Source organism: Vipera ursinii (assembly GCF_947247035.1).
Source record: "Vipera ursinii genome assembly, chromosome: 1".
Lineage (NCBI taxonomy): Eukaryota > Metazoa > Chordata > Lepidosauria > Squamata > Viperidae > Vipera > Vipera ursinii.
Window position 1 is genome coordinate 153776645 of NC_139512.1, and position 27196 is coordinate 153803840.

Sequence of the window (27196 nt, forward strand, 5' to 3'; positions counted from 1 at the left end):
GAACTGTAGATCCCTCCAGTATTTTCAACTTATTCCAGATGAAGTGGATTTTTTGAGGGGAGGGGTTGCTTCCTCCAAAATGCACATCCCAACAGGGAGTTTTCATTCTCCCCTAATCAGAACCCAGCAGAGTATATATGTAATGACAATGTGTCAAATCAGCCCGTTTCTCTCTAAGAAAATAATTATACACATGGAAATTCCATCCAAGTGTTTGCAAAACCTCTAATGAAGATCTTGGCAGATTTGAAAATCCTAGTTTGGCTTTTCTAATGTAAAACTGCTGCTCTATTAAAACAATCTCCAGATAGGATAAATAGTGTATGTCAATTCCAGAGATATTATATGTCTTCCTGCTTGAGTGAGCTAATCTGCAGATGTCTGCACAATATGCTAGATGCACCAAGTCCATAATGCACATAGGATTTTTATCCTAAGGAATATTGCAGCTGTGCTGAAAAAAAATATCCCCCTGCAGGTTTGATATTTACCAGTCTGAAAGATCTTAAGACTGACAATCCATCCACATCTTGAAGACCCAGTTCCATTAAACTGAGGGTTACAATGATGCTATCAAAAATATTCCAGCCTTCTTGGAAATAATAATAAGGATCCATGGCAATTATTTTGAGGACCATCTCCGCAGTGAAGATTCCAGTGAAAACCTAAATGTAGAATGCAATCAGTTATTCCCATGAAAACTTCATGCATTATTTTGTTGTTTGTAGGCATACAACTCAAGAAACAATACTTGAAATGCAGTGACAAAAACAAATGTTTAAACCTCATTTGCGCTCCAGCCCCAGCTGAGGAAATACACGGCTGGACATAATTTTAAAAGAGCTGAAGTACAGGAGAACTAACACAGGTAAGTTCTGTGTAAGACAGGTCATGAACCATGGAAGGGTTTGTTGAAAACAACATGAATTAACAACTTTCAATCATACAAAAATAGCCTTCTAGATCTGTGGGACTTCAAATTCCAGAATTCTCAGTCAAACAAAATTCCCTCTATAGTCCTAAGGTTGGAACTATAATTCTGAAAAGAAGGAACAGGGCCATGGGAAATACACAATTTCCATAAAATAGACTCCAGATTTAATCTCAGGAAGGATTTTAATATCATCATGGAAAAAACCAATATTATTTGCTATATTGATTATTCCTGCTAAAAAGGGACTAATGTCTCACTCAGATTTATATTTTCAAAAAGTTTAGAGAGATTCATTTTTGGAAAGCTTCCTTAAGTTTAGCAGGTTTATGAATTATAAAATTCTTTAATATAAATTTGACTTACCAGATTTCCATTTTTAAGAATACTACTGAAGGAATCATCAATTGGATAATGTTCCATGCTCATGAACAGAGTATTTAAAATAATGCAGATAGTAATTCCAAGATCAACAAATGGATCCATCACAATTAAACGAATAATTCTCTTTTTTTGTAACCAATTATCAGAACAATTCCAAATCAAGTAACTATGGGCAAACTTATACCAGCATGGTGGACATTTCTGTCTTGATTCTTCAAGTTCTGAAGAAATTGGAAAAAACAACAACACCTTATACTAATTTCATAATTTACACTCATCAGAAAACAACTTCCCAAAAATCTGATTTGCAGATTCATTTCTATGAATTTTCTTAATTTAATTTTCTGTTACAGCACATTTCAAATATTTCAAATATTTAAAAGGGCAAACCTATTTCACAAATATTGTAACAGTTGGTAAGGCAAAGAATGAAGTGCTGGATATTTTATTTATTTACTGCCATTACACAGAAAAGCAACTGTAGGTAGTGCACAATAAAAAACTACTGTACAATCAAAATATTAAAACAATTACAATTAAAAATACATCAAGCAATATTATTTATTAAATAAAGAAAAAATGCTGTTAAAACAATGCAGCCATCTTTTCCTTGAGGTCCTTAAGCAGCCATGTTTTGAGGCACATCTGGAAGGATATCAAGGATGGGGACAATCTAACCTTGAAGGTGTGGGGGTAGGGATGGTGGTCCACAGAACGGGCACCACAGTGGAAAAGGCTACCTACCTCCTGGGTCACACCAAATAAAACTCTTTTCACAGAGGGCAGATGTAACTGGTTGGAGGTGGTCTTTCAAATAAGCTGGCCCCATGCCATGAAGAGCTTTAAAGGTCAAAATCAATATCTTGAATTGGATCTGGAAGCAAACTGGTGCCAATGAAGCTTGGAGAGCAAAGATGTGACATGTGCCATCCTAGGGGCACACATAACTGCCTAAGCCACCATATTTTGCACCAGTTGAAGTTTTCAGATACTCTTCAACAGCAGCCCCATGTAGAACTCATTACAGTAGTCCACCCAGGAGAAGACCAGGGCATGACTTTTCTGTCAGTGACTTGTGAGTAGAGCCTTTTTCAACAGGAACAGGCACAACCCAAAACTGTATAAAAAATATCCTGTATCATCTTGAGTATGATGACTGGAAAAATGATGGAACAATCCTGTCCCAAATGGGGACTCTATGACCTGCACCCCATTGCTCAGCTGCAGCCATATAAGACGATAATGAGGTAGGGCTCTTCTCTGAGAGCCCATTGATCTAAATGTAACTTCAATTCAAAAAAGTGTGTAGAATTTGTTCCACCCTCTGTTTCTTTATTACTATAACAAGACACCTAAATCAAAATTAGGTGTTAATTAAGGCTGTCACGGTTTATTCTAGTACTTGAAAAAATCCTTTTCTAAAAATACATCTGGTATACTAATTTTTTTTAATAGGCAGATGTAAGAGAGAGGACTTCACTTCCATACTATCCATCTTCTTGGTTTTAGTTTTTATTTAAATCTTACCTGTAGATGACCAGGTTGATCCGGAGAGAGGGGTCAAACGCTTCATCATTCATGAGTCCCTGTAAGCCCATAAGAGATCTAAGTCCAGCCCACCTTGAATGCCTTTCTTAACTCCAATTTCCCTTGACTGTTAGTAGGCCAGATTCTTGTAGAGGGCTTAAGCTTCTAATAAATTTTTATACTCATTTGAACTGCCTGAATCTCCTGATTTCCCTGGCACTTGACATTACCAATTTTAACTGCTTATTATTTTGTAAGCTGCCCAGAGTTACTTTATTTGTGGGTAGCATATTATAAATAAATAAATAAAGTTTAAATGATAAAATATACTATTAAGAAAAAAAATGCTACCTTGAGAAACATGAGATTGTAGGCCTGCCCAAGTGAATTGTTCGACACATTAGATCTTGAATGGTCCAAATCAGCATTTTTCCTGTGATTATGCAGACATGAAGCAATGAATGTGTTTCTCTACCATCCACCAGTACTACCATCATTCCATTTTCATTTCTTAATTGCTTCCACCTAAATCTGTCGCACCAGCTAGGAACACCTAAAGCCAGATACACCTTTTCCAATGATGGCACATCAGCAGAAACACAAAGACCCACTCTCCAAGAAAAGGGAGAGTGTTTTAAAGTTTTATAGGTGCTATGCACATCCTGAATTATATTTTCTAACTGACTGAGTCCAAATCTCTGCAAAGCCTAATTAAGCAGTTTTTTCCCCTTGATTAGCATCTTATTAGCTTTTTAATGGATGGAGTCACTGAAGCAGTAGGCGTGAGCTTAAATGGACTCCAGAAGATGGTAGAGGACAGGAAGGCCTGGAGGAACATTGTCCATAGGGTCGCAATGGGTCGGACACGACTTCGCAACTAACAACAACAACAACAAGCTTTTTAAATCTTTCCATATACGTAACAGAGAAGTAAATCAAAAGTTTCATAGCAGACTTCCTATATTAGGCACACAACTATATGCAGAGACCTACCTTCCATCGTGTTTGTTATAATGCTTGCTATGCTCATTGCTCTTTGCCTTACGGTGGGGTCTTCTAGCAAATCCATCGATATCTGAAAAGAACTGGACCGTCTCTTTTTGCTTTCCATCTCAGAAGCATTACTCTACGGTGAAGTAAGAAGACTAAATTATCATGATGATTATAGAGATATACAGTATACTAGAAATATAACCCCACAAATAACTTCAAGAATTTCATGCTACTGCACATGCACCTGAATCTTTCCATATTTCTTCAGCTTAAACATACTTCAAGAGTAGACTGAATTTTATGCTTGTACATGTAACCTACTAACCCTGCACCTCTACAACAGACCATATTGCATCTCAGGAGCTCTTGAGCGCTCTCATGCAAATCTTCTATGTTAGTTTGAAGTTCTCGTCTATAATAATTGAAACTACATTTCAGGTTTCCCCAAATCGCACTTGGATCAGGATTATGGATTAGGTTCTTGACCCAGACTCTAGCAGGAATCAATCTATAGCCTCAGGCGGCACATTTATAAATTTAGTTTTGCGGATCCTTTTTGGTGCAAGTAGAATCTGTTGGCATAGTTTCCTGCTATTTTGAAATGGAGTATATACAAAAAGTATAATGTAATGTAGGTTTAGGTCTCTAGAAATACATGGGATGCTGGTGGCACATACTGTACACAAATATTAAAAAAAGAAAGTGAAAAAAGTTAAAATACTGCCCAATAAGGGGGAAAAAAATCTCCAGAAAATGGTGGCCTCACTCAACGCTATGTCACTACTATCCCATTAACTTAGTCCCATTGTCTTCTATGTACTGGTGAATAGGAGTCGTATTTTCTGTGGAACTGCAACATTAATTGAAACGGTCGTGAATATTCATTTAAGCATGAAAATTCATGCTAGAGATTAGAATTATTAGTTTTATGCTTAGATAACTGGACACCTTTCACATGGGGGTCCAGAAAGAAAAATTAGGTCATGCAACAGAAGTCATTTTAGGAAACAGCTTTATGTTTTTGAGCCAGTGCTCCTCCAGGCCTGCAATCCATTCTGGACAATTGTTTAAAAAATTAATAACAAATTTATACCAGGTACACCTTGTTACATGCTCTTTTGCCACTAAATCAGCCTAGCGATAAAAACATGACTTCACTGAGCTTCAGCAGGCCAACCAGAAAGAGGGAAGATACTATATGGAGCTGCAAGCATAATATGGTGGTATATGTGATTGCATCCCTTTTTAAAATCGGGAAGTGAGTTTTTAATACAGTTGAAGGACCATATAGTGAAGAAAAGCTTGGCTTGTTAATGAGGGGAATGTTAATCTTAGAACATATCCTTGAATACAAAATGGTTCTTTCACAGAGAACAAATGAAGGTCCTGATCCTAGCATGGATGGCAAGATAGTAAGATTTCACCCTCCATTCTGCCCACAATAGTCTCCATCCAATCACATTACCTAAGTGTAAATTTTTGCAGCTCCACACAAGTTTTATGTCTATAAACAGACAAAAAAAAACACCACAACCCACAGACATTCCAGTATACAGGCTCAGTGTAGGCAAGATTTATTGCCTTCCTTTGTGCCTTTTTTGCAAAGCTGGTTCCTAGGAGGCCTGCTGCCTCAGGAAGTGGACTTACTAGGCTGTAGTGCCACAGACCATGGGAGAATGCTGGCCTTGTAGCCAGAGCATGGAATACTTCACCTTCTATTGTGATAGAAGTGCCTTCTTGTTAAGGAAAGGTAATGAGACAGACACCCGTGGGAGAATTAAAAAGAGATAGGAACAGGTGTGGCAATGGAAGAGAGTAAGTAGGGGTGCACAGTTTGGGGGACTGAGTAGCAAGAGCACTAGAAATAACACTTAGACTTACTTACATATCACCCCATAGTGCTTTACAGCACTCTCGTGAGTGATTTACAGGGTCAGCATATTGCCCTCAACAACCCACCTCAAAAGGATGGATGAGTAAACCTTGAGCCTGTTAGGATCAAACTATAGACAGTGGGCAGAGTTAGCCTGTAACAGATTCTAGCATTCTAGCCACTTTGTCCCCACAGCTCTTACCACACTGTGTGGCAAGGGTTGCGTTCCCAAAAGTAGGAAACCAGGATAAAGAGGTAAGATCAAGGAAAGTTTACTTCTAACAGATAAAGTTAGTGGAATTTCACCCTTTTTGCACATTAAGAACCACATTAACAGCTGTTTTTGGAGAGGGCTCTCAGGTCCACGTGGGCATCTCTAGAAACAAGGTACACAATGGATCTTTTAGGCAAGGATGAGCAGGAGCAAAGCAAAAGGAACAGAGGAGGAGGAGAAGGTATTTGCTAAGCATAAATTAAATGTAAATGTGTCAATACTTTTGAATTTAATTTTGCTAGTTTAATCTTATTTTCCTTTAAATCACATTGTGTGTATGTGTTTGCAAATACATGCAGCCGAAGTCAGGCCATTTATTTTTGTGTAGCTCAGTTTTAAAGCCTGGAAAGAGGCAATACTGAAAAAGCATTTCCAAGATGCAGAGGCATTCACGATTTGGATTCCATTCTGGAGGCCTATCATGCCTAAGCTACTTAAATCTTCCTTACACTGTCATCGGTAGTTGCTTTATCTATTATCACCTCTGGGAGAAGCTGTCCAGTAGGCGACAGGAGCACAGGTGGTCCTCCTACCAAGGAAACCACCCCATTGCAGTCCACACTGCTCTGCATCTTCCCGTTCACTGGAAACATGGTCTGACTGATGTTACTGCTGCGTCGGTCACTATGTCTGCGTACAATAAAATAGGAACCATTCCGGCTTCCATTTTCTTCAAAGGTGCTGTGCTCACTATCAGCATCTGAACCTCCTTCGGTAGTTGGACCTTTGAAGCTGGAAAAGCTGGCCCTGCTATTGCGCCTTGTGGGAAACAGCATTGACTAAGGAGACAGAAATTGAACCATCAAGTGAAAATCATACACAAATCCAAGCTAGCAAGCTAGGCAATAAGTCTGAGAGGAAACGTACAGTTGATCTTAGGAAGTATGACATGATCAAACTTCTAAATTGATTTCATGGGGGTCAGACGTGCCTCCTAGGAGATAAAGCAGGGTCCCCCCCAACCCCCAGGCTGCAGCCCACTACTAGGACATGGCCTGTTCAGGACTGGGCTGTGGAGGTGGTGGGTGAGAGTGATGCGCACATAGCTCCACATGTGTGCACAGTGGGTGGGCAAGAGCATGCACGCAGCTCCATTTGTGCGAGTGGTGGGTACGCATGCCTGCTGCTTCTGCAAATGGAGCTACTTGCATGCTCAACCGGAACCATCCCCTCCCACTTGTCTTCAAAGCTGGATAAAGGAATGTAGGTTTGACTCAGAAATAGGGAAGAAGAACCACAAGTCATTACAAAAAGGTTACTCAAGTCTTGGCAAAGTAGAAAACATGAGAAAGAAACTCAAATATTGTTTTCTACCACCTCCTCTTGCCTCCAAGGATACTGTCTATAATCTCAATTTATCTCTTATTTGGGAAAGATAGCCATACTTCCAGACAACCACTACTGTGAAACAATCACTATTTTCATTTTCTAGAAATAACTATATGGCTCTATGAGGCTTGTACGCTTTCTTAGGAACATGGTTAATAGTGTTCCTGAAATATGAGAGCTGTTCTGTTTTTTAAAAAATTAAAAGAATGTTTAAGAAGTAATCAAGATCAACATGGTCAAATAGCTTGATACATATCAAGAGTGATGTCCTTGGGCACTGTTCTCCCCCACTGCCCCAAATTTCAATAAATGCTAAAAGGTACTTCCAAACATATAAAATTTACTGCATCAAAGGGCTATCAATAAAGCTCTACACATTAAAGGGAAATTCAATTATAATTAGTGGTTCCATTGAGATTATAATCTTTCACTGGTAGAATCCTTCTGCTACCAAGTTCTTATTAATAAGTCATGAAAATGTCCATACAGTACATTTAAATAGGTCATTTGGCTATCAGAGATATAGCACCATTCTGTCTTTCCAATATATCAACAAAGACCTACTGCAGGCGTCCCCAACCCCTGAGGAGGTCCATGGCTTTTTAGGAACCAGGCTGCACAAGCGAGTGAAGCTTCATCTGCGTATCTGCGGGATCTAGGTAGTGTGTGAAACCACACACCCCCTCCACGGTCCATGGAAAAATTGTCTTCCATGAAACTGGTCCCTGGTGCCAAAAGGGTTGGGGACCGCTGCTCTACTGTCTTTGTTAGAAAAATCCTATTCCTCTTTCCCCAAATTTCATACTATTACCTCCACTTATTTTCTGTTTGGCTTTCCAATAACAAAAAGATACTAATGTTTTAAGTTCCTCAAGTTACTGCAATTAATGACAAGAACCTGAAGCCCAGAAGGACATAATCTGTTTATATATGACTTTCCTTACATGAGGGCCATAAAGTATGATTCAGGCCCTCATCTGCAACAATTTGGATAGATACACCACACCGCTCGTGACCCCCTGTTTAAACTACTGCAATACTCTCTACATGGGGCTGCCCTTGAGGACCACTCGGAGGCTTCAGCTGGTGCAAAATGCAGCTGTGCGAGTTGTGATGGGGGTTTCCCGTTACTCCCATGTAACACCTCTGCTCTGCGAGCTGCATTGGCTTCCGGTTGCCCTCCGGGTGAGATTCAAGGTGCTGGTGATGACCTATAAAGCCCTAAATGGCTTGGGTCCAGGATATCTGAGGGAACACCTGCTGCCGGCATCAAGTTCCCTTCGTCCTGTGCGCTCCCACAGGGAGGGCCTTCTCAGGGTGCCGCCGGTAAAAGAATGCCGGCGGATAACACCCATGGGGAGGGCCTTCTCAGTGGGTGCGCCTGCCCTTTGGAACCAGCTGCCCGTGGAGCTTAGGACTGCCCCCGACCTTCAATCATTTCGCTGAGACCTGAAGACCTGGCTCTTTGAGCTTTCCGGCCCAGGCTGAGTTTTAATTGGGGTTTTAACTGGGGTTTTATATGTTTTAGATTTTTTCAGGGATTCAGTTTAATCTTTTTAATTGCTCTTAATTTTTGTATTGATGTTTTATATGCCCTGTAAACCGCCCTGAGTCCTACGGGAAAGGGCGATATATAAATTCAATAAAATACAAATTCAACAATTCAAATATATCTGACCTGGTATGGAGAAATGACCCTATTTTCATATGTGAGTCTATTTCCTTCCAAGGAAAATCGAAATCCTTTCCTTCTGATGCTGCTATCTGATTCTGATTTTGGAAACATTTTGCCATTGCCTCCGGGTTCTCCAACAGACAATTCTCTTTGTCGTCTTTTTTTCCTTCGGTTTCTTCTTTCTTTAGCACTTTTGGAGCTTGATAATTCTGAAGATGTTTCTGAAAGTCTTCCAAGCGCACCATCATCCCTGAAGTCTTTATAAGCTGCTGCTGCTGCCAGTGCCTATCATATGAAGGGATCAACTATGTAAGTACTCTTCGCACAATGTAATTATTTAGTACGGTGCTTATTACTCCAAAAGAACACAGCTTGTAGAATACAAGTGGGCAAAAAGAGACATGCACGTATCAAAAGGCTAGCAAATGAACACCCACCAAAATCTTTTTTCTTTCATGGATCCCTTTGAGAGTCTTGTGACACCTATGGATATTTCCTTAGAAAAAATGCCTTTAAATGCATAAAGCCAAATACATAAAATAGATACTACATTACAAAGGAAATGTATAAACTCAACTACGTACCAAAATATTTTAAAAAATATGGAATACAATATATGTGCTTCATTATTAAGCCATTTAACCAACGCAGGCTAAGTTTCAATTAAAATAAAATTACAATTTTTCCCTGTTGAAGTTCATGAACCTCTTGAAATTTATCAGTATGTTAGGAATGCCTGATATACAGGTAGTCTTTGACTTACAACAGTTCATCTAGTGACTGTTCAAAGATACAACAGCAGTGAAAAGAGTAACTTACATCCATTACAGTATTCCCATAGTATGTGATCAAAATTCAAACACTTGGCAGCTGACTTATATTTAAGACAGCTGCGGTGTCCTGCAGTGATGTGATCCCCTTTTGCAACTTTCTGACAAGCAAAGTCAACAGGGAAGCTAGGTTCACTTAACAACCATGTTACTAACTTAACACCTGCTGTGATTCACTTAACAAGGTTAGGAAAGTCATAAAATGGAGCAAAACTCACTTAACAAATGTCTCACTTAGCAACAGAAATTTTGGGCTCAATTGTGGTCGTAAGTTGACTACCTGTAAATATTTAGCTTATATGTAATAATGAGATTTAGAATCTAGCCTGTGTGTTGTGTGTTAACTTTAGGTTTATCATTAAATAAGCCAAGGTATTGTATTTCCTACTCTGTATATGTGGGATGCGGTGGCTCAGTGGGTTAGGACGCTGAGCTTGTCGATCAGAAGGTCGGCAGTATGGCAGGTCGAATCCCAAGTGCCGCGTAGCAGAGTGAGCGCCTGTTACTCATCCCAGCTTCTGCCAACCTAGCAGTTCGGAAGCATATAAAAATGCAAGTAGAAAAATAGGGACCACTACGGTGGGAAGGTAAGTGTTCTGTGCGCCTTTGGCGTCTAGTCATGCCAGCCAGACGACCATCCTCATATAAGCGCTGGCTCTTCGGATTTGAAACGGAGATGAGCACCGGCCCCTAGAAACGACTAGCATGCATGTGAGGGGGAACCTTTACCTTTACCTTACTCTGTATATAATATCGTAATAGTGTTCTTTCCATCATCATGAGCACCCATCTGGCTCTAAAGCTCTGAAACTCAATCCCGTCCTTATGAAGGGTAATAATACTATCTAATACCCTTAATTTCCTGACATCCTTGTTGCTGTTGCATCTGTACTACAACTGTTATTTGACAGATGACATATGATTCATATGCTTTCTATATGGTTGATAAAGGAAAGACATAATGAGCCCAGATAGAAATCTGTTTTTATAAAACGTATCATATCCAGCACTAGTTCACAAACACATACCTCAAAAATTCAACAGATTTCTTGAACACTCTTGAGATTAAAAGCAGTGCTGCATGGGAGTCTCACAAAAGTCCTTCTAAAAGGAAAAAAAATTGTGCATTTCCTACTTATCTATATTTACTTTTCTTTTAATATTTCTTGAATATCCAGTACCTGAGCTTCCTCTTGTTGCCTTTTCAGATGCTCAAGCATTTGCTGATACTCAGTCTCCTTTCGCCGATCTTCATCCATAGTAGCTTGATTCTGCTCATCATAAGCCATAGCTACGACTGCCAAGATCAGGTTGATCAGGTAGAAAGAGCCCAGGAAAATCACCACGACGAAAAAGAACATGTACCCTTTGCCAGCAGCTCGCAAAGTCTGGGAAACCAAGTAGGAACTACTAGGTTAGTAAAAGAGTAAATGTTAAAAGTACGTGTGTATCTCTCTATATATATCTTCTGTTGATGTTGTCTCTTAAAATACACGGAATGAACAAACAAGGTTTTTGTCTTGGAGCTATTATTCAACAATAAGTGTACCGTCAGCTAGGCAATGTCGGCTGGCGACCCCCAGGGGGAGGGCCTTCTCTGTGGGAGCGCCAGCCCTATGGAATCAGCTCCCCCCTGAGCTTCGGATGGCCCAAAATCTCCTATCCTTTTGCCGCGGCCTCAAAACACTCCTTTTCCACCAGGCTGGCCTGGACTGACAGGCATTTTAATTAATTATATTTAGAATTTTTAATTTTTTTTTAGTTTTTAATTTTAATTTATTGCACAGATGATTTTAATTTTATTTTTATCTTGATTTCTGTACTTACTATATGTTTTGTTGTTAGCCGCCCTGAGTCCTTCGGGAGATAGGGCGGGATATAAATCCCATCAATAAATAAATAAATAAATAAATATAAAAATCTTTCCTGAATGTTATACACATTCTATTCAGCTCTATCACCATTGTTCAAAAATGGGTATAATGAAACTGGGAAGCTGTATTAAATGATAGCAGGCTTTTCAATGCTGCATGTGAAGTTTAGCTGTTTCTCTAACAAATGATTCATAGCATTTCCTCATCCAAGACATATTCAATATGACAGGGTGGTTTATTTTTCTGTTCAGTCACTTTCATAAACAATTTTTGGTCCTGTCTCACAATTAAAAGTATTACTTTTCTCACCTGTTGATAAAGGTTTTCCCAGGCATCCTGAGTCATCAGCCGAAAGAGTGACAAGAAAGCCCAGCTAAAGGAATCAAAGCTTGTATATCCATAGTCTGGATTTCTACCTATTGGTACACACGTGTATCCTTCTGGACACTGCCTATAAAACAAGATGATGAAATGAATGTGTTTACACTTTCTATTAAGCATATGGAATATGCCTCAAAGCAAAAGTAAAGGAATAACTGCATTTTGTACCTCGAAATACTGAGATGTATAATAACACAAACTGTATGGAACAGTTGAGAATAAAAACTTTATTAGTAGCTTATTTAAATATTCTTGAAGAATTCCGTCTTTGAAAATTCTGATGAATTCCAAACTAATCCCATATCCCGGATTAATGAGAAATTACCTCTGAAATTTCATACTTCTTCATGTATCAAATCAAATGCATCAATCAGACCAGAAACTTCAAATGCACTTTAAAATGCTTGTTTTAGACTAAAATAGTAATTGAACATATAGCAATATATCAGGTACATTAAAAATCAAAATACAAATTACTATGTGGATTTATAAAGATTTGAAGATCCTGTGGATTACAAAAACTAGGTACATATTCAAGGTTGACACGAATCAGAATCAGACTAGCCTCAGAATTTTAAGGTCATGTATTACTTAAGAATTCGTCACGCTGAGTCCCATCAGAGTGAATTTCTGAGTTTCAGTCCCCTTTTGATGGATTTTCCATTTTTTGCTCCTTTTCCTCCTACTTTTCTTCTTAAAGAAAACAGATGGTTTCTAGCTCTACCTTCTCAATTAATATAGTTTTATAAGTATGTGAAAAAGTTCCCATTAACTTATCATGACTTTCAAGAACGATTATATTTTGTTATCCAATTAAAGAAACCCGGTCTTTGTACTAAACCAAACTTTTATTTAGTGCTTTACACTAAACTGGGTCTGCAAAACAAAGTATTTCGGTGGCTTGAATATTCTTTCCATGTTATAAAGCAAAGAGGAAATATTAGATTTCTCCCATTTCTTCCCTTAGGCTACAGCTTTCTGTATAACGTCCCATTATACCTGAAAGCATCCCCAAGCCTCTTATAACGTCTGCTCAAATATGTTAGCATTCAATGCAAAGTTGTTGATGGACCACTAGCCGATTTAGTTAGATTACTACTATTGCATTTCTCTTTTAAACTATACTTACCCAGCATCCGAACTATTACCACAGAGCAAGGCATCCTTTGCACCTTCCAAGAAGTAAAAGTTGTCTGATAAGAAAAACAACAACAACCCCTTATGATATTTTCATTCATATCATAGTTAATTTTCTATTTGTTGCAAAAGACATTTTCAGACTAAGAGCCACAATCCAATAAACCGACCACACACATAGAAAGTTGTCAACAGACACAGAACAGAGATTTTTTTTACTCTTGGTAGAAATTGGCATTCCATGCCCAATATTTTGCAGTTTTGCTTTGCTGACTGAAGAAAATCCAGCAATTTCTGTTGATGCTCTAATTCAGGGGTGTCACACTGCCAGCCCGCGGGCCGGAAGCATCATAGCGAAACTGCACCCACCCCATTGCCAGCAATGGGAAAAAAGTCATGATACGTCGCGACACGTCACATGACATTGTGAGTTTGACATCCCTGCTCTAATTAATAATAGTTAATTATATGGAATAAAAAAAATTAAACAAAAGCAAGCAAAAACTTTATGACATGCCTTTTTCAGTTATAAACTTTTAAAAACTGTAATTTGATTTTTTTCTAAAAAATTTCTTCATTGAGTATCTCAGATTTACGTGGTGTTCCTGTATTGAAAAGAGTAAAGTCTTTGCTAATGTATGTGCAAACACAATATACATATAAGTAAAATAATTAACAGTTCTGGTTTTCATCCAAAAAACTAATTTCAAATTTGTGTTAGGTGCAAAATGACTATGTCTTACTTGTGTTTGTGATGTGTGTAGCCTCTACAACTCCCTTGCCCAATTTAAAGTAGTCCAAACACATCTGGAAGGCATGACAATGGGGAAACAAGATAGACTATCATAGTGATGGGGTAACAGTGCACAATCTGTTCTTCTATCTGTAACAGCAACTTGTTTATAATGTATACAAATGTAGTCTTGTGACTAGACTTGTATGAAAAAAGAGGAAGCAGTTAGAAATGCAGGTTAATTGTGTGTGTTTGTGTGTGTGTGGATTAAATTCAAGTAGGATGGCTAGCCTGAATATATCATTAAGATTTCTGAATCCATGTGATTCTTTTTTATTATTATTTAATATCTTTATTTTTTGTAACAAAAGAATCTTAGGAATCCATGTGATTCTGTAAATATTGACTAAAATCTGATTTTCAGGGTAAGGTACTACCAAAGTGTGTATATGAATTACAACTAACAATACTACTGGACAGATTGATTGAACGGAAATTATCATTTTTCTACAAATAAAGCACCCATAGATTTTCAAGGAGCTTTAATTTTTCTTTTGCTATTGCAACTGAAACTACTAATTAATTAATCTATCTCTGTGACTGAGCATTTAGATTCAAATATAAAATATGAGTAATTGGTTATTTATTGCAGTTTTATATTGCAACTATCTTATTTGAAATGATGTTTTTAGCAACAGCACAGATATCCCTTCATTTCAACAATTCATTTTCAATGATCTATACTAAATGAATTAAATTGATATGGTAGTTAGTCCAGAGAAGCCATTAAATAAAATTAGCCCAGAAAAAAATCTTAGATTAATTATTATTTCTTCATCAATCCTACTGCCAGGCAATGTCAAACAAATGATGTTTTCACTTTATTTGAAAAGACCACATATTAACTAAATACTGGAAAACACAATTCCACCCAGTGGAACAACTGAATGATGGTAGTATGATGTGAGGTTGATTCACAGCAACACATTTTTGATTATTTTCTGAATTTTGAACTGCCCAAATACACCAAGTGGATGTTTGGCAAGGCTTAGATCCATATCCAAGTACTCTAGTGGATTACTATTATTGCTGATGCTGTTGTTATTTAAACTTACCTTTATTTTCAATATATTTAGACCACATGAGCTCAGTTCCATTGTAGTATTGCATAAAGTATGGATCCTCATAAGAAGCGTTACTCAGGGGCCAAAATAAGCATTTATGCTTCAAGTGACCCATGAACAACTGCAATCCTACTAGTGCAAACACACTCAGACAAAACAGAGTCAGGATCATGACATCTGAAAGCTTCTTCACGGACTGAATGAGGGCTCCTACAATTGTCTTCAGGCCTAAAATGAAGAGAAGAACATTATCCCAAATTAGCTTTGGTTCCAGCTCTGGGTGCTGGCAACTGAGAGGAATTAAAACATTTCATGTAAGCACTTACTATTTTTTTGAAAGTCATTACTTTTTGCTAAAAGAGAAAGCCTTCAAACTCTTTTGAGACATGAAATGTTTTTTTTTAAAAGGCAACTATGCAGGAATATAAAAAGCATTATCACCTAACAGCAATGCAACTGGAAGCCAGCAATTTTAGTTATTCTTTCTTTGCATAGAGCTAATGCAGGGGGTAGGCAACCAGGGGATGGTGGGGGGGGGGGGTTAGATCTAATTTTGAAAGCATGGGTTAATTACGGTCACAAACATTTGATGTGAGAAGACACTCATTTACCAGAAGCCAAATTAGCCCTTCTCTCCAGTAGGTTATCTGTGATCCCAGTGGGACTTGAAGAGTTCTTACAATTCCATAAAACATTAGAGGGTGTAGTCTTGCTTTCAAGCATGATGGTTTTATATACATATATAAAAGGACTTGTTAAACACAGCCAAGCAGGATGGCAAGCTAGTTCAGCAGCCAAGGTGGTGTCATCATGGGCATGCTGTTGCCCAGGGGCACCATGTTGCCTACCCCTGATCTGATGTAAGGAAACTTTTTTTACCAATAGAACATTTTTTTCAAGCATGACTTAACAGAAACATCTCCTTTCAAGCCAGAAAGCTGCTTGGAAGGCAAGGCTTCTTAAGCTATATTCATGCAATATCCATGCAGTTCCTTTATTAGCATATTATTATTATTATTATTAGGTTTACTAGCAATCTAATTTTCTAAATACTAACATCGTCATTCCCAAATTATTTCAATAAACAATGTTTATCTGAATATGAAAAGTGCAACCATTTTTCATATTGTTGTATGAAAGAATATTTACTATTTTAATGTGCAACATACATAATTTTCATTGCTATCTCATGCAAAAATGTGTTAAACTCAAAGGCTGATGTCTTTACCACAGCAAGAAACAAGGAATTATTTCTAGATAAATAATCTAGATTAACAATTAAATTGGCCCAACAGATATGACTGCAGTTCTGACAAATAATTAAAATCAGCCTCTGGGTTTAACCTAGCTCTCACCTGGGATGACTGATATTGTTTTCAATGCCCGGAGAACTCTGAATGTTCTCAACGCTGAGACATTGCCCAGGTCCACAAACTCTGTCACATATCTGTAATAGGGGAGTTCACACACAAACACAATGACAGGATAAAAAGTTGGAACAGGTACAAGGGACCTAACACCTTACACCACTTACATCTTACCTGGGATTACAGAAATAGTTTTCAAAGCTCTCAATACTCTGAAAGTTCGAAGAGCTGAAACATTGCCTAGGTTTACAAATTCTGTTAAATACCTGTAGAATTAAACCACAGTTATTCAGAGTTGAGGTAGACTTCAGGTTACTTACCTGAGTATTTATTTGAGCTAAATCCTTTTGGTAATTACATTATAATTAGTTTTGTGATTTTGCATATAGTTGAAAAATACTCCCAGTGTCTACTGGGAATAACACCAAGTGAATGAGTGCAAGTTTGCAATTACTATCAATGAAATATTCACTATCAATTTGTTATCAATGATTAAAGACACTTTACCACTTATATACGGCACTGGTTTTGTTAGCAGACTGAAACTTAGGTGTATGTATTTCCATGCCTGTGTGGATGTATTATGGTGGAATGCAGTATCTCGTCCTTGCAAGTGAGCTGCATTCAGCCCTATAAAATGCAACCCCACATACAGAACTGTCAGTACTTTGTTGGGAGCCTAGTGTACACCATAGTTGTTTGCATGATTAATAAATTTATGTGCTACCTTCAAAGTGATATGGCTTATTTACATAAGCAATGTGGGGCCACAAGGGTGTATATGTACAGTATATGTGTGTGTGTACTGTATGTGTATGTATATGTGAATGTTAATGTGTATTTGTATGTGAATGTGTATTTCAGACAACCTGAGTAAATTACAACTTATTTTTGCATTATTGTTTCAACAAATGAATTTCTGACACTTAAGGGGGGGAAAAAGCGGGGGGGGGGAATGGATTAGATACAGCAATTCATCCTTTACATTCAATCTGCTCCTACACTTCCAGAACATAATGTGAAGAAACATGGAGTGGACTTCAGGATTTTGCTGATAAAAATGATTTTACTGGTAAAGGGAGATAGGTATGGATCAAGAAAATTAATCACTACTGAAACTAAACATGAGATTAGTATGGTTTATTTGTAGCATCTGATGACAGTGTTTCTATTCTGCTCACACACTGAGAAAATAACCATTGGTTTTTTTTTCTTTCTAACTTTAGGATTCCTGCACCTATCTAGAGCAGTGGTTAGCAAAGGGAGGCATGCAGGGAAATAACTTTTGCCTATTATGCCCATTCCACTAAGAAAATGCCATTCATAAAAATACAATTAATGTATGTCAAAATTGTCATGCAGGTGTAATATTAATGATACTGATTTTTTAAAAAATACATACATCAGCAATGTAAAAAAAGGCTGAATACTTACGCAAATGAAATTACAAGAAAATCAAGCCAATTCCAGGGATCTCGAAGGAAAGTAAAATCATCTATACAGAAACCTCTTGCAAAAATTTTTATGAGGGACTCAAATGTATATATCCCAGTGAATGTGTATCTAAAGGGGAGAAAAATCCAAGCAAACTTGTCATTCCCGTAGAATTTAGTTTTTCCTACTTGTTTTATTTCCTACTTCTTTTCCTTTTATTTGGGGCCTTCCAATATTGGAGAGATTTCTGCACTTAAAATAATTTTCCTTTCCGCTTGCCCCCCCCCCCCCCCCATTTTCATTCTCAATTTCTGCTCCAACAGCTTGGAGCTAAGGGCAGGAACATTCTCTTTATCAAAAATATTATACTTCTGGATTTTTCACATTATTTTTATACTGAGCTTAAAACACTACTAAAGACATATATCTCATTAAAAGTTTTAAGACATATTTAATATAACTTTAGACACAATGTGAGAGGGGTGTTTTTATATTCTGTCAAAGTTTTTAAGAGAGTTGGAATCCAATGTACCAAGTTTTTAATACAGAAAGGTAATGTTCCTTATTTGCTGAATGAGAAGGAAGGTATATTTGAAGAAGGAACTTATGTTAGTTTATTACTGAAGTGACAGACTAGTCATAAAAATATATCAAAGCCCTTATTGTTTTAATAGATTCATTTTCCAACTATGGAGGCATATGAAAGAATTACATGTTCTATTTTGGACATGTAATTCTTCCATGTTTTTCTCCATAAATTCCATGAGATTGGTTTGTGAAATTTTCTTTTTTCCTTGAGTATGTCATGGCCTGTCTCCCGGTGACACCAAAATCTGCATTTCTACTGACAGATTAAAGAGAATTTATACATATTTCTCAAATTTATACAATACATAATTAGATAAAAATGTTAATGTAAATTGCCCAAGAATCTTTTTAATGCAAATTTCCCTGCTTTCATCTTTTGACATACTTTTTCTAAAGATTTCAACATCCAGATTATGCAATATACAAACTTCTAAAAATATATATATAGAAATAATACACTTGCACACCAGTTTCAAGACTATGAAATCTAGTGCTGAATATTGTTCACAAAACTATTCAGAGCAGAATTGTTTCCCTTCTTGTGGACTTACAATAAATTTTTACCTGTCAGTGAGGATTTATTTTAGCTAGTGATATTCATAAGAGCAGTTCATAGCTCTAAAGAAAAAAACTAAATGAAAAAAGTATCTTCCTTTCCTACTATTAGCCAGACTATCCTGAGCAATGTCTATTGACGGATGCCAATGCTAAATCCACTACCATTTCTATTCCAACGAGCATAACTTTCAAATAAATGTTGAAATTGAATTAAATGTGCTGCATTTTTTTTCCTTTAAAAATGTAAGTTGCATTAATAAAGTAAAGGTAAAGGTTTCCTCTGTCCAGCTCTAACAGGGCAGTGCTCATCTCCATTTCTTAGCCGAGGGAGACAGCGTGGTCCAAAGACTTTCCATGTTCAGGTGGCCAGCATGGCTATAAGCCAAAGGTGCACAGAAGGCCGTTAGCTTCCCGCCCAAGGGGTATCCATTAACCTATTCACATTTGCATCCTTTCAAACTGCTAGGTGGGGAAGGGCTGAGGCAAGTAATGGGAGCTCTCCAGCTGCCACGTTCAGCACCTTTAATTGCTGAGCCATCATGTCCCATTAAGTTGCATTAATAAAATTGTGCATGGTATATCTACTAATGTTCTGAAAAATGTATTAACTGGTCCTTCTGTCTCGATTACTACCGTGAGTTGCCAAACAGCGGATCAGAGTACCAGGCATTGTGGCTGAAGTCTATTTTCAGCTGGCTCACAAAATTCCAGAAAATTTAACAATTGTTTCTTGTAAGTCAGTATGAACCAGCTCCAACACTACACTACCCCCCCCACACACACACATAACACTAGGAAAACAAACAAATTGTGTACTTACTCTACCATCTTTGACCAGTCAGGAGGTTCTTTCAAAGTCATGAATACACAGTTTGTGAGAATAGTAAACATAATAAACATGCTGAATAATGTTGGATTATGTCAAGGAATATATGACACATTCTAGACAAATGTTTACATCTATCAATTCATTTCAATATATGTCTATTCAAAAGTAAGTCCACTTAATTGAGTGAAATAAAGAGCACAAATTATTCTCTAAATAGCAATAGCACTTAGACTTATATATTGCTCCACAGTGCTTTACAGCACTCTCTGAGAGGTTTATAATGTCAGCGTACTGTATTTTTTTTAATTCATTACCAATCTCAGAAGTTGGAAGGCTGAGTCAACGCTGAGCCCTATCAGGATCAAACTCCAATACTGCATTCTAACCACTGCATCACCAGTGTATCCGTGTACTGGCTTATAAACATTCATTGTATGAACTGATGAATTTAATTGAAAATATATCTATAAATTCCATATAAAAATGTTATGCCAACATAAAAAGTTACTTCTAAGATGGATCCAAAGTTTTATTGTATTGGTAAAAATCAAAAGAAATCTGGTAATATCTTTTACAACTAGCAAATTGTGTTAAAAAAAACATAAGCCTTTATGAGCTGTCGCTTACTTTATCAGATAGTCAGGGTGGCCACAATAATGAAAAGAAAAGAAAAGAAAGGAAAAGAAGGAAGATTATTCCAAATCAAATGATATCTACAGATAGAATATTTTATCTATTTAAATACAGATAGAATATTTTAATCTATTTAATTATGGATATAAAGTAATCAAAATTAAGGAAGAGCAGGTACATCTCTCTGACAGAAGAAACTGATGCTGCTGCCTAAAAAAAGCAGTTTAATAAGAGCTGTCAAGAAATAACATTTGAAAAGCCCATACGTCGGACACTTGTTGTTTTACTACTACCGTTGTAAAAGGATATGAATGAACTAAAATTTTTATAGAAATTCTTCTAAGAGTACTGAAAGGACTCAGCATGTATAAGGCAGGTGTGGCACTGAATCTGAAGATAGACTTCCCTTTATTCAATACTATGAATGTCTAAGAAGAGATAACAAAACATATAAATGCAATACTGTAATCGTGTTGATATTATTTCTTTAATTTTACATCAAGTTGCAGCTCAAATCTTTCAAACAATCACGGTTTTCTATTGTGAGAAGGAATCAGTATAAGCCGTGTGCTATTCCTTCCCTTCGAACTTTTGAATTTCATTTTACACTAAGCATAGTTCTGTATAATATTCTGTTTTGGTATTCATTTATTTATACAATGCATTACCAGTTTTCATTTTAACAATTATACTGGGGTTTCAGTACAACATTAAAACCACAAAACCTTCAAATTATGACATCTTATAACTATAAAATCATCAGCTTGCAAAATCTTAATAATTACCACAGGATTAATGAGACCCAGAAGCACTGAATCAGTTGAAAGCCTGGGCAAAGATAGCATCTACTGTAAATGAACCGGGAAGATTTCCAGACTTGTACATCTCTTGTTGCCTACTTTAACTATTTTTTAGTATGCCATAGTGAGGTATCATATCAGGCTTCTTCAAACATGGCATTGGGCACAATCATTTAACTTTAAATCTTGTATCCTGTATTCTTATTCTTATTGCCCTGTACACCGCCCTGAGTCCTTCGGGAGAAGGGCGGTATATAAATCAAATAAATAAATAAATAAATAAATAAATAAATAAATAAATAAATAAACAAACAAACTTTAAGACTTGTGGACTTCAACTCCCAGAATTCCTCAGCCAATGATTTATTGTCATTGTATGATAGTTTTATCAACAAACAGCAGGTATGTGCAAAAACTCTAGGAAGGGACCTATTCCCCTATTTACATTATTATTGTATGTTAAATCCATACCTATGGCAGCTGAATGAGAAATTTTCTGCTCTGGGAATAGGAATGCACCTACCATGTAGGATTTATGACCAAAAAAAAATCGAAGTAAGTAATTATTTGTTACTTATTTCAGTTTGCCACAAGGATATGGCAAATGAAGCACCCATTTTCCATTTCAGTACAAATGCTAGTTGATTAAGCTGGAAGAGCAGCTTTGTGGTGCATTTGTTATAATGTTAAAACAACTGCTAGGCAAAATGCATTCACTAGCCAATCACTGCAGTCAAGGCAGTGGCGGGATTCAAATAGGCGAACAACCGGTTCTCTGTGTGGATGCCGCTTCCGGAAGTCCGTTCTGGGCCTGGGCCAGAAAAAAATTAGCTACCGGTTCTGCCAAAGTGGTGCGAACCGGCTGAATCCCACCACTGAGTCAAGGTTGCACACTTGACCTGTTTCATCCACATTAAGCAGAGCATATATACTCATTTACATATAGACCATGCTCTGGTTTTAATCTTTATGAACACTTACTTTTTTATTTGCATAATAAGGGTCTAGGTCTTCCAAGGGCTCAGACACCAAATGAGGAGGAATGTCTCCATAAATTAAAGGCAATGGCTTCCCTGCTTCCAAGTCTGTATTTGGCTTTGGCTTGCCTTCATCGTTGTCCTCCTCTTTTTGCTCTTGATCTACTTTTCGTTTTTCCTCATCGATCCTTTGCTCAATTGCTGCAAGTGACTCCGGAGTGAATCGGAAGAAGCAATCAGGCCCTGGCTGCGCAAAAAGTGCATGTGCCATTTTTTCATTCTGCAAGTTTTAATTAGTTTTTAATTCTTATGAAAAAATGACCTATGGGAAGGAGGAAAAAATCGTTAAGAGTTGAAAAGAAAGAAGCAACAACAACAACAACAACAACAGGTTTTGTGTCTCTGTGTGAAATTCTTCCAAACTGCAACAGGAAAATAATAAATAGGTCCTGGCCAGGCAAATATGAAATCTTTTTAAAAAAATTTCAGATTTTCCTAATGAAATTAGGGTTAAAGTTCTAAAATTCAGTGAGAATCAACGGGATATGGTACTGTAAGCTCTAATCGTCTATATTCAAAATCCAGAACTGAAGTTTTCTTTTATTTAAAATGCCATCTAGGCATAATTGAGCCTAAGGACTTAAAACATTTGAATCGCATCAGAAAATTCTATGTAGTGTTTGGATCCAGCTCATCTTACTATTAAGTATTTGCATGCAGAATCATGATATGGCAGGAAACTTTTTCTTGTTCCAAAGGTGTACAGCAAGAAATTCCCCTGATAACCAATAAAGAAATTTCATCTACCCATCTCCTTCATCTATTCTTTAGTAATACAAAAATATTTATCAGGCTGAAAGAATGGCTTTTGGATTGTAAACTGACTTTATACAAGCTGCTCTAGTGGCCTCTTTCCACTAAAAAGGAGAGAAAAAAATGGGCACAGGTACAAGTAGTCCTTGACTTATGACCATAATGGCAATGACCATATGATTACCTTGCTTAATGATTCTCCCTGCTCTCCCCAATGTGGTCATTAAGCGACTATGCTGGTCATTATTTGGAGTATGGGGGACCTCAGTGATGGAGGAGACACTGGGAAGCCTAGCACAGGCCCACCTGCCCCAGGCCTCCCAAGCCCCCCCCCCCCCACTCTCATGCTCCACTTCCCATTCCTGGTGCCCCTGTAGGCCTTGGGAGTACCCTCAGGCAATGTTTTCACAGAAATAAGTAGTTTTCAAGCTCAAGGATCTTGACTGCAGGAGCCACAGGGGCATAACACACACCGATACGTTACCTGTGAGTGATGTAATTTATGATATTTGCATGAATTGTGCCATGATGCAAATAGCGCAGCGTATGTAAGTCTCATAGCTTATGCAATCATATCATGACATGTGGTGTCACTCTGTCCCCACCCTCCTGATAAGGGCAAAATGTTCCATCTCAGCTGTAACGAAGAGGAATGCGTTTGGCAAGTTGTAACTGTTTAGATGCCAAATCTTCAGCTGAGCACTTACGGTGATGATCATCATAAGGAACAGAACACTGAAAAGAAGATGCAAGAACCACACAATGCAGAACATCACATTGCACTTTGCTGAATGCAAATCAAGCATTTGTGCGAAAGGAAGCTTTTTCCCCAATGCAAATAGGTGCAGAAGAGCCAGTCCAATCAGAGAAAAGGGTCAAAATGTGCCCCCTTCCCCAAGCACTTGTTGCCTATTTTAAGAATATGTTTTAATAATTTCTATATTGTGAATAATATTGTTTAATTTAGCCCTGAACTACTGAACAGTTAATATACACTGCACTTACATGCACTATGGAGCAAGTCCTTCTGAACACACAGGATTTAAGTTAGAATCACGATTGTGTTGCATGTGTACCTTGCCTAATGGATCTATTTTTACCTACGCACCAATTTAAATGGAAAGGAATATGGAAACACCATCCAACTAAAGTAAATATTTATTTTAATCAGTCTATGTAAATTCAGCGTACATTAGGCAAACTATTACTTGCTGTTTATAAACTTGTGCATTTATAGATGCCAAGTCCATAATAACTATTCTAAAACATTATTCACTATTTTATTCTCAAAATGTCTTCATGAAGAGGAAAACATAGAAAAAAGGGGAAATCAGAGGGAGATCAATTTAGGCCATAGTTTGATTAAAACTGAGAGCCAGTTTGTTCTTCTGGTTAAGGCACCAGGCTGGAAACCGGGAGATTGTGAGTTCTAGTCCTGCCTTTGGCATGAAAGCCAACTGGGTGACTTTGGGCCAGTCCTGCTCTTTCAGTCCAATTTAGTCACAGGGCTGTTGTTGTCATAGGGAAAACAGCAGGAGGAAGGAGGTATGTTCCTCGCTTTGAGTTATTTATAAAAATAACAAAGGTGTGATTAAAAAAAACTAACCCCTCCCCCAGAGGATTTCTATTGCAGGTGTAGTAATAGCAATAGCACTTAGACATAGATATCACTTCACGGTGCTTTACAGCCTTCTCCAAGCGGTTTACAGAGTCAGCATATTGCCCCCAACAATTTGGGTCCTCATTTTACCAACCTCGTAAGGATGGAAGATTGAGTCAACTTTGAGCCTGTCAGGATTGAACTGCTGGCATTCGGCAGAATTAGCCTGCAATACTGCATAAGTGAGTAAGAAGGCAGCTGGTTTCCTCTACCACATCATATATTTATAACTAATGGGTGATTTGGTTTTGATAAGGTGAAAACTAGGTGTCCTAGTGGACCATCATTTAAGCCAGCAATCTGCTGCAGTTGCCAAAAAAGTCAATGCAGTCCTAGGCTACAGCAACAGAAGGATAGCACCAAGAACATGAGATGTGATAGTACTGCTTTATACTGCACTGGTAAGACCATACTTGGAATAATGTGTCCAGTTCTGATCATCACAATAGGAAAAAGATCCTCAGACTCTTGAAATAATGTAAAGAAGAGCAACAAAGATGATGAAGGTTGGAAGCTAAACCATACAATGAATAGTTAAGGGAACTAGAAATGTCTAGCCTAACAAAGAGAAGGCTTAGGGATGACATGATAGCAGTCTTCCAATATTTGAAGGGTTGTCACAAGTAAGAGGGTGTCCATTTATTTTCCATGGTACCTGAGGGCAAGACAAAAAGCATTGGATGGAAGCTCATCAGAGGGAGATCCAACTTGGAACTAAGCAGAGGTTTTCTGACGGTGAGAATGATTAATCAATGGAACAGCTTGCCTCCCAGAGTTGTGGGCTCTGAGGTTTTCAAGAAAATATTGGACAACCATTTCTCCAGTATGGAATAAGGACTTCTGTCTTGGACAGGGGGTTGGACTAGAACAGGGGTGTCAAACTGCCGGCACATGGGCCGGATGCGTCACATGGAAGCTGCGCCCACCCCACCGCCGGCAATGGCAAAACCGTCCCTATACATTGCACATCACGTGACGTGGCAAGTTTGACATGTCTGGACTAAAAGACTTCCATGGTCCCTTCCAGCTCTATGATTCCATGTCTATGTCATACACTGTCTGTAGTTCCTTCAATCTTCCTTCATGGAGTCTAGGCCTCATATTTTTCTTTTTAAAAGCACTGCTTGAAATGAGCCACCGCCACTCAATAAATGACAAATGCCCTAGCTGGCACTAAGATTCGTAAGTTCTGGCTGGCTTCCCTTGCAATTTCAATCTTGCTGCCTACCCTGCTCATGCTAGAAGCTTCCAATCTGCTCTTCATCTTCACTCAAACATCCATCATACCCTTCTCTTGCTTTGTTATTTCACCACACACCTTCTAGGCAAGTGCTACAAAGAAGCAAAGATTATGAAATGAAGAAAACCAAGGTATTTCCCCCACAGCTGCACCCAACAAAATGATGACATATAGAAAATACTCTGGGATATCATCAGTATGATGGGAAGATATTCCACCGTCACCCTAATCCTATTCCCCTAAAACAGGGGTCTTCAAAGTTGGCCCTTTTATGACTTGTGGACTTCAACTCCCAGAATTCCTCAGCCAGGCATGCTGGGTGAGGAATTCTGGGAGTTGGTCATTAAAGGGCCAGGTTTGAAGACTCCTGCCCTAAAACTTTATAGTCCTTGCTTACTAACCACTTGTTTGGTGTCCTTTTGAAGTTATGAGGGCTTTGCAAAAGGAAACTTACAACAAGTTCTTGAAGTTATAGCCATTACAGGCTCCAATTCGGGTGCTGGACAACTAGTGTGCATTTACAGTATTTGCAAGTTCCTGTGGTCTCACGATCTCCATTTGAGCCCTTCACATCAGACTTCCAACAAGCAACGTCTACAGGGAAGCCAGCAGGAAGTTGCAGACATTTGATGTCATGTTTAATAACCCATGGTGATTTGCTTAACAACAGCAGCCTGAACTGATGTTGCAAGTCGGTACAATCACATGGTGTTTCACTTAATAACCAAACCGCTTAGCCAACAAAGTTGCTGGTTCCAAATGCAGGCAGTGAAGACTACCTATATTTTATTCTGAAATGCAAGCAAGATAACGATTGAGAGTTTCTTAAGATATATTTACAGGCCACAGGACAAAACTCACCATTTAATGAAAAAAACTACCATGATATGTTTGCCACCTTGAGTGGTATATGAAAAAAAGGGGGGGGGGGAGAGAAAGGAGGAAAATCTAATTTTAAAAAAAGTTGACAACACCTGATATATGCTTTTTGGCTTCAGTGAAATAAATGCAATTATTGACAATGAACTAGAGTGAACATATCAATTAGAAACAAGAAAAGTGATTGCACTTTTTTCTTTTTTTTTTAACCCAAGCAAGAAAACCAGCACGTTTACTTACTACTGGAGACTAAGTGGCCACAGCGTTCTAGAAACACGGTTTCATATTGTTAATGGGTTGTATTGTGTAAACAACTGTAGAACTAATCTCAAATTCTATATGCAGCAAACATT

At 37.9% G+C, this 27196-nt stretch overlaps 1 protein-coding gene across 1 annotated transcript in view; it reads right to left on the reverse strand.

Moving 5' to 3' along the window:
• LOC310632510 (sodium channel protein type 2 subunit alpha-like) overlaps positions 1 to 22522 on the reverse strand; it is a gene marked incomplete at both ends in the record, with an annotated part of 64215 nt that extends 41693 nt beyond the window's left edge. The window contains 14 exons of the mRNA XM_083349740.1: positions 492 to 665; positions 1298 to 1536; positions 3836 to 3968; positions 6432 to 6761; positions 8990 to 9271; positions 10998 to 11204; positions 12000 to 12141; positions 13201 to 13264; positions 15057 to 15293; positions 16607 to 16698; positions 17867 to 17995; positions 19833 to 19921; positions 20783 to 20902; positions 22256 to 22522. Of these exons, the coding sequence (XP_083205866.1) occupies positions 492 to 665; positions 1298 to 1536; positions 3836 to 3968; positions 6432 to 6761; positions 8990 to 9271; positions 10998 to 11204; positions 12000 to 12141; positions 13201 to 13264; positions 15057 to 15293; positions 16607 to 16698; positions 17867 to 17995; positions 19833 to 19921; positions 20783 to 20902; positions 22256 to 22522 (2505 nt within the window). The remainder of the gene's footprint in view (positions 1 to 491; positions 666 to 1297; positions 1537 to 3835; positions 3969 to 6431; positions 6762 to 8989; positions 9272 to 10997; positions 11205 to 11999; positions 12142 to 13200; positions 13265 to 15056; positions 15294 to 16606; positions 16699 to 17866; positions 17996 to 19832; positions 19922 to 20782; positions 20903 to 22255) is intronic.
• Between the last annotated feature and the right edge of the window lie 4674 nt (positions 22523 to 27196).